Consider the following 7,984-nt stretch of genomic DNA (forward strand, 5'->3'; position numbering starts at 1 on the left):
TACCGATCTTTAAAAAGCCTGACCTGCCAATTTTGGTTTTGGCCGATACCAAATTTTTTTGTCTGAAATGTTACTAAATGTAGCAAGAAAGTCACTGAGTTGGCAACAGTGGGGTGAATATTGTTAGCTGCAAACATGCAGACATGACCTGGTGGGCCAGTCTGTCAGTCAAACTTTTCACTACAGAGCAGAAAAGGACAGAGACTGATTTTTAAACCTTTGCTGACGAAGATGAGATCAGGGAATAAAATGGGCTTCATGAAAGTATCGGCCGATCACAAATCCCCCACAGTTAAGGAAATCGGCGCCGATAAATCGGCCAATAAATGTATCCTATATATGTATATATACTATACACGTGCATATAGAATATAATGTAAACAGCACTGTCAGAGATGCAGTAAGTTTATAGCAGGTGTGTTAATGATCTAATATTATGACTGTTGATTGCAGCCAGCCCCCATTATTAGCAGAACTAGAGGGCCCCAAAACCAAATTTTGCTTAGGGCCCCATGGAGGCTTGGGCCGGCCCTGAGGGTGGACCAGCAGCTGCGCTTTGTTTCCCACAAATTAGGATTTATAAAGGACAGGTGTGCGGCCACATGTGTGCACACGGCTTTAGGCATCCAATTTATTATTTTTATTTTGTGCGCTGCACTTTTCTAAATTTTTTCATACGTCAAGTTTTAGTGTGAAAACTGCGCAGTCTTTTATGCATGAGGCCCCTGATGGACCATGAACAGCACTGCCTCTTCTCCTTGATCTGGAACATAGTTCGGGGGTGAGATCTCTTCCAGTTTCATCCTAGCAAGTGATGACTACGTTAATCTTCGACAGAAGGCGGTAGAGTCACGGGCGCACGGCGGAAAAAGAGCCTGGAGCCTCTGAAGAGTTGACCCTGAAGGAGGTTGGGGAGAACAGTTGAGCTCTACATGTTCTGAGGACAGGAAGATGGACGTGTGGTCAGGATGTCTGCATACCTCGGTACTCAGATGATTCCAGCAGTGCAGCCAGGATTTAAAGACGGGAAACCGAGGAGGAAGACCTGCAGCCAGACTGGAAACACAGAGCTGAATGAGTCAGAGCGGCAGCACGGAGCAAGATCAGATTCTACGTTCTGTGATTCTAACAATCAGTTCAGGGTGTGTTGTCCAAAGCCTTCGGGGAATAAAATAGAGTCCAACTTTAATTTGTTGCTTTAAATTGAGGAATCAGAGTGAAGAGTACCAAATTAAAATGAAAAAACTTTATGTAAATGTGTCAATTTATTAAAACTAGAAATAAATACAGAAATAATGTATCAAAATATATATGTAATTATGTCTTAATTAAATGTACTCATTTTATTTAAAATATTTCATCATTCAATAAATTATTTCACTTCACCCATCAAAGTTTGCTTCGACTGAATGTCAGTTCAATATCCCCGCTGGAAAGTTCAGAAAAAAACTTCAATAACACTATTAAATTGTTGCAATTTATTTACCACAAACTCGCCAATCAGACGTTAGATGCAGCCCTAGTCCCGCCCACAATACGTTCAACAAAGGCACATATAATTAATTCTATTTTGAATAAATTATTTCTGTATTTAATCCCAGGTTTAAAGAGTTTATGACGTTTAAATAATTACTTCATAAGTTTTTTACTGATCTCAGGTATGAATGCAGATGACAAACTTCCAGATTGTTAAAACAATCTGCCAGACCTCATCAGACAGGAAACAGTGAATCGTGAATCATTCTGTCACTCACCCACAGTTGTTGACGGCCATTACATCAGCAACCAGCGTGAATGGGTAAGTCAGAACACTCAGCGTAATCTGGAGAAATGCAGTCGATGTTAATGTAACTGCGGACCATCAATAGCTGTCAAAATTAAAGTGCTGTAATAACAGTAAACTTACGCCCATCACAAACTTTGTGTAGCTTCTTATTGTTGATGCCTGACTAAACTAAAACAAGAACAGGAGTTAGATTCCAATAAATTACTTATAGAGGACAATGCACATTAGTGAGAATGTTAAAGTTTTCGATTTAGTACAAATTTCATGTGGAGTCCCTGACAGCTTGATGCTACAATACTAAAATAAATGGAGCACTGTACTAACAGAAACATTAAAACCAATGATGTGATGGAGCAAGAAGAAAGAAAGAGACAAAATGTGACAGACTGAACTGATACAAAGAGGTCAAGAGTTCACAGAGTTCATGATCCTTCAGGTAACCTTTAACACAAGAATTAAGAGCTTGTGGAAAACGGTCTTAAAGCTGGAGGTAAACAGCTTCAAAAGCTGTGAATACACTCACCAGCCACTTTATTAGGTACACCTGTCCAACGCCTCATTAACATAAATGTTGAATCAGCCAATAACATGGCAGCAACTCAGTCCATTTAGGCATGGATAAGACAGCTTAGATACAAACAGCTGGTATACGTACGCTGTCGTCTACAGCATAGGTGTTGATGAAGTAGGCGAGCAGGTTACAGCACCACAGGAAAAGGACTTCTCCCAGCACATGTGGAACAAAACCACTGCAAACAAGCACACTGATCAGACCGTAAGGAGTTAAACATACCGTATGGACTGTAGAGGGGGGGAGCCCCACTTACATATAAAATCCAGACAATCCTTCCTCCTTAAATATCTTCATGATACAACTGAATAGACCACTGCAAACGAGAAAACGCATTCAGCAACATTTCACCAGACACAAATGAAACCATTTAATTACATCAGGATTAGCGTTTAAAGACTTGACTGCTGGGATGAAGGGAATGATGTCTTCATTCAGATGTCTCTGCAAAATGTAACCTAGAATAATCTGTGAAAACCTCAACAAGAAGTCTGAACTAAACTAACATGTTGACTTTATGTTAAAGTCAAGATAAAGTCAACATAAAGACTTATTCTGACTTATCTTAAAACAAAGAACAGTTCTGACTATGAAGCGATTCCTACCAATAACCGGAATCCAATCACTAATGAACAACACATCCACATTCAGCACCTATGACTTAGCTTCCTCTGAGTAGTCCTGGAGTTGTTGTTTTTTTTAATAACCCGGTTTTAAGCCAGTTTTACGTGGTTATTTTTAACACAATCCTTTTGCAAGTTAATTGTAGCGTGGTACTTTGAACTCATGTCACGGCAAATAAAGGGTCGTTTACATGCAGTACCTCGCGGACCACTAGAGGGCGCCCGTGGACCACCAGTGGTCCGGGGACCACAGTTTGAGAAGGACTGCCTTAAAGTAATAATACTTTAAGGTACAAATTATGTTTGACCAACTTCAACTCCCTTTTTTTACTTTTCGGTTTTTTGTAAAAAAAAAAAAAAAAAGATATTCTGTTTACTGGAAGTTAAGGTGGCTTAAAATTTTACCAGAAGTTTAGTTTTAGCTCAGCATGTTTGAGCCAAAATATGCTAAATTATGCAAAATTAAATTATGCAAAAGTATTCACATCACTTGGTATTTTTCTGCTTTGATATTACCCTTTTTGGAGGATACTAATCAAATTTGCTTAAAAAAATAAATAACTAAATAAATAAAAAATAAAAATAAGCATACCAGCTAAATATTTCTTCATTTAGTTTTTTCTGTTGGGATTTGTGTCATTTTAGACTTTTCACTTACATATAAAACAAGTAACAGCTGCTGAAGCCTCATCCCCCACTTGGCGACACCAGTTTTATTTAAGCACATGGAAAAGCTAGTTGTGCCAGGACAGACTGCTCTAAATGGATATCGAGAGATGGTATCCTGATTGTGTGAGTGAGTTTATCAAATCAAAACTGCCTCTGACTTCAACATAAGCAAATCACATCAATGGAATATAGGGACGTCTGTTTGTATGACCTTATTTGTTAAGGGTGATGTGCTTGTGGGGGCACAAAGTTGCTAAAAGTCACCAGAAAGGAGTCAGTCTGCTATGGCCAGAACTCAGAAGGACCAAGCAAGGGACAGCACAAAGCAATCTCCCTCAAAGTGGATCCCCATCAGTGACTTGCTGTTCCCACATCTGTGTTGACTTGAAAAACTTTATAGGAAGTTATTGTACTGTACCTGGACCAGATCTTGTGACCTTACCTGTACTTGGTCTCTCTGCCGACGAACTGGGCCATGCAGCGCACTGACATGACTGCCAAAGAAAAACAAAACAGCTGATCAGATAATCTACTGACTCTGGTGTTCATTCAGAAGCAACACCGCACATCACCTTGGCTTTTATCGGTCTGGTAACAGGGCACGTAGTCTAGAAAGCGGGAGACACATTTTGCTGGTTTCACCAGTTGAGCGTTAATTGTGTCCTGCATGAAAACAATATGCCACATTGGCTTCTTTTGTTTTGTTTGAAATTGTTTCGTTTGGGCCATCCAAGCAAAACCTTGTAAATTCTTACCATCAGTAGAGCTTTACAAGATTCTACTGATGTTGTGCAGTTTTTCTCGTATTCAAATGACAAATAATAATACTGTCACTGTGAAGATTACAGCTCTGGTAATGGATTCCCATCATCACAAGACACAAGGCACTTTACAATATTAAAAAACTGAACTGGGGAAGACTTTTTTTTTTTTTTAATTGGTCCTACTGGTGATATGAGGCTCAGAGGAAAGTTCAAAACCTGTGCCGAGGAAGCCATCTTACTGAGGGCATACCGTGAAAAGGATGGGTGGCCACTTTGGACAGGCACTGAAAGATCATCTCATGTGACGTCTGAGAAAAAAAGTTGAAAGAAGAAGGTCATTATGATTTTTGATTTCAACATGGCATACTGAAACATATGAACTGTCAGTTTAACCCTCGTCTTACTTGGATTAAAGAGATAGAAAACACTGTAATGCTAATGATTCTTCAGAAAGCATTGACCTCTCACCTCTTGGACCAATTTCCTAATGGAATTTTGGTGCTCATCTTTTTTGGACTGGAGCTCTCTCTGGTTATAGAAAAAAGTTACAATTTGAATAAAAAGTTGCATCTGAAAATAATTGTTGCTATAAGATCTGTGTTTGTTAATACAATAGAACTGCAGTGAATGTCAGTAAAAAAAAGCATTCAGATCTCTATGAACACATCTAAATAAATGAAAATAAACATTGGACAGAAGTCCATCTGGTGTTGTACAGAAAAACTTCCAGGCTCTATTACTTCCAGCATTATTTCCAAGTATATAAAAAGTGACTACCATTAGTTTCTATCTCAGGGAGTAAAGTATGGATTATTGTGTTAATATGACCACAATATTAGTGTCTTTCTTACCCGTTTAATTTTGCCCCTGACCACAGTAGAGATGGTGCTGGATACTATGCGAGGTGAGAGGCCCCGGAAGAGTCCCAGCTTCCCATCCACTTTGAGAATATACTGAGCTGAAAACAAACACACTTCCTCTTAGCTGTTCTGAACTACAGTGGCATAATTATTTTTTAGTTAGCACATTTCGTTAACACGTTAAACATGCTGCGACAGAATATTGCCGCAGCATGCATAGGTCATATACTGTGCCATTTTTAAAATCAAAAATACTTTATTAATCCCACAAGAAAATTAAATGTATTGAATGAACAAAATGTTGTCTGCTTGTCATCGATCCAGGTGATTGTTGAGGCCTCCGCTTGTGTCTTCTGGAGTTTCGGACAAAGCAGATCAGGCTGAATTGCACTGGAAAAATCAAAGAACATGATCCTCACAGTGTTGCCTCCTTTGTCCTTTGTCAAGGCATATGACTGCATCTTCAACTCCACCTCAACAGCAATAAGCAAACTGCAAGGGGTTGTGATATTGTCATGTGCACTTAAGTAAGCAATAATACTCAGGTGGGCCAAGTGTAGTCTCTCCAGGACCTTTATAATTTTGGATGTCAGAGCAACAGGTCAATGGTCACCGATCACTGATGAGTAAGCTTTCTTTGGTGCCACAGCAGGGCAACAACACTTGAACCTTCTCCCAGTTCCAGCTAAGGTTGAAGAAATGTTGCAAAATTCCACAGAGCTGCATAGCGCAGGCTTTCAGGACTCAGGTTGACACTATTTGGACCTGCAGCCTGGTTCCACTTCACTTGCTCAGCTACATCTTCACCTGACTTTTAGAGATGGGCATAAAGAAGGATGAGACGAAGGGAGCTCCAGCATCTCCTGATTTTGTTAAAGACAGAGATGTAAGAAAAAGGGTCCATAATCAAGGTGAAAAACAAAACATTGGGTGACAGACGAGCTGTTGGTCAAAGAAAGGTGTGATGTATCTTTGGCTGGGGGGAGGAAGGGAGATGCCGATCTTGCAACCTGTTCAGTTCACTGGATCTGTCTAGACTTCCATCAGTCAGACATTCTGCTTGAAGACTGTGATCTTCCTCATCTCTGACAAAATATATTTGATATTCTCCGGCTCGCTCAGCTACATCTTCACCTGACTTTTAGAGATGCACAAAAGAATACTTGCTTGGTACTCTTCAGCTTCTTCATTTACTTCTCAGTAATTGCCCATGTTTCTCCCTTACTTTTTTCTTGTGTAGCAGTTTCTTCAGGTCACTAGTGTGACGTAGCTGGCACAGTGTATCCCAGTGCTTTGATACTGATATTTTCATAAACTATATCCAACCAAGGTTAGGTGCCTTGCACATGTGACAGGAGGAAGCTGAAATTGAACCTACAACCTTCTGATCACAAGACAGCTACTGTACACACAGAGCCACAGTCGCCCCCACAAAAGAGTGTTTTGGTCTTTGGATGTCCCATATATGCAGCCATAACTCACCATAGCTAAAGAAACCAGGCAGGTATAGAACTGGTCTTCCAAACATTGTTGTCCCAGCAGCTGGAGGAAGAGGTTCGTGTCCCACCTGGAAAAACGAAAAAAGGGAGAAAATACAAATTGATCTGAGATGGAAACGGAGGTGATACTCGCACTGCTTCCCAGGTGAAAACAAAAATATATACTTTAGTATATTTCAAACATACTTACATTTGCATAAGTACATTTTAAGGACACTAAGTATTATCATACTTATGATACAGTATTATCATCAAACACATTGGATGAGCTCATCGAATGTGTTTGATGATCTATAACAGCTTTAACAAAGAAAGATGTTATATATATATATATATATATATATATATATATATATATATATATATATATATATATATATTCGTTCGGTCGGTCGGCCCAGCTACCTGAATTAGCAGTTTGACGTAAAGGAGCGGGTGTGTGATGGCAGTAACACTCGCCCCCAGCAGCACAACGGCAGCGTCCACTTCCACGGGAGTAGAGGACATCCTGGTCAAGGTAGGCTTCCAGTTTGGGATCGACTTCACGGAGATCCATCTTTGGTCACCGAAATTCACAGAATTGGATCATCTCCGGAGAGAATCAGCTGGAGCTAACATGACTTCCGCTCTGAGCTTTCAGTCTCAAACTCTGAGGTGAAACCGAGTTCAGCTAAATTAATGTGTCCAATTAAAAAAAAGAAAAGAAAAGCAAAACAAAAAGTAGCTTATATCCTTTATCACATCATATTTAGGTTTAAAACAGATGGCTGGGGTCTCTCGGCGGAACAAAAACAACTGGGCGGAGTCTATCCGCTGACGTCACATAATTTATGATCTCAGGCGGCCAGACGTTCGGTCGTCAAGATGGCCAGATGTTATATATGGTGCATTCACCAAAGGCTTTTCTCGCGTCAGGCGCGTCTGGTTTACATTCAGACCTTAGTGAAAATAAATACATATACTTTCGTATATTTCAAACATACTTACATTTGTGTAAGTACATTTTAAGTACTAACTATTAAGTGTAGTACATATAAATGAAGTATACTAACAGTATGCTTGTACCAATTTTGACATTATAACTTTAAACACACTGATCACTGATACTGTTATCTAGTATTAAGATAACAGTATCTTAATACCGTCATCTTAATAACAGTATTGTGTTATTAAGATAACATAATATGATAATATATTATCTTAATAACATAC

General features: G+C 39.4%; 1 protein-coding gene across 1 annotated transcript; it reads right to left on the bottom strand.

Moving 5' to 3' along the window:
* Nucleotides 1–180: 180 nt before the first annotated feature.
* On the bottom strand, nt 181–7,600 carry LOC106947848 (mitochondrial carrier homolog 1). Its single transcript, XM_015033124.1, has 12 exons — nt 7,178–7,600; nt 6,756–6,840; nt 5,265–5,371; nt 4,882–4,941; nt 4,664–4,721; nt 4,092–4,143; nt 2,614–2,673; nt 2,442–2,535; nt 1,907–1,954; nt 1,755–1,822; nt 981–1,056; nt 181–898 (listed from the first exon to the last, which is right to left on the bottom strand). The coding sequence occupies exons 1-12, from the start codon at nt 7,277–7,279 to the stop codon at nt 824–826; spliced, it is 885 nt and encodes a 294-aa protein (XP_014888610.1). The 5' UTR covers nt 7,280–7,600; the 3' UTR covers nt 181–823.
* Nucleotides 7,601–7,984: the final 384 nt, after the last annotated feature.

Source organism: Poecilia latipinna, unplaced genomic scaffold (assembly GCF_001443285.1).
Source record: "Poecilia latipinna isolate Pla-1442-1.1 unplaced genomic scaffold, P_latipinna-1.0 Scaffold257, whole genome shotgun sequence".
NCBI lineage: Eukaryota > Metazoa > Chordata > Actinopteri > Cyprinodontiformes > Poeciliidae > Poecilia > Poecilia latipinna.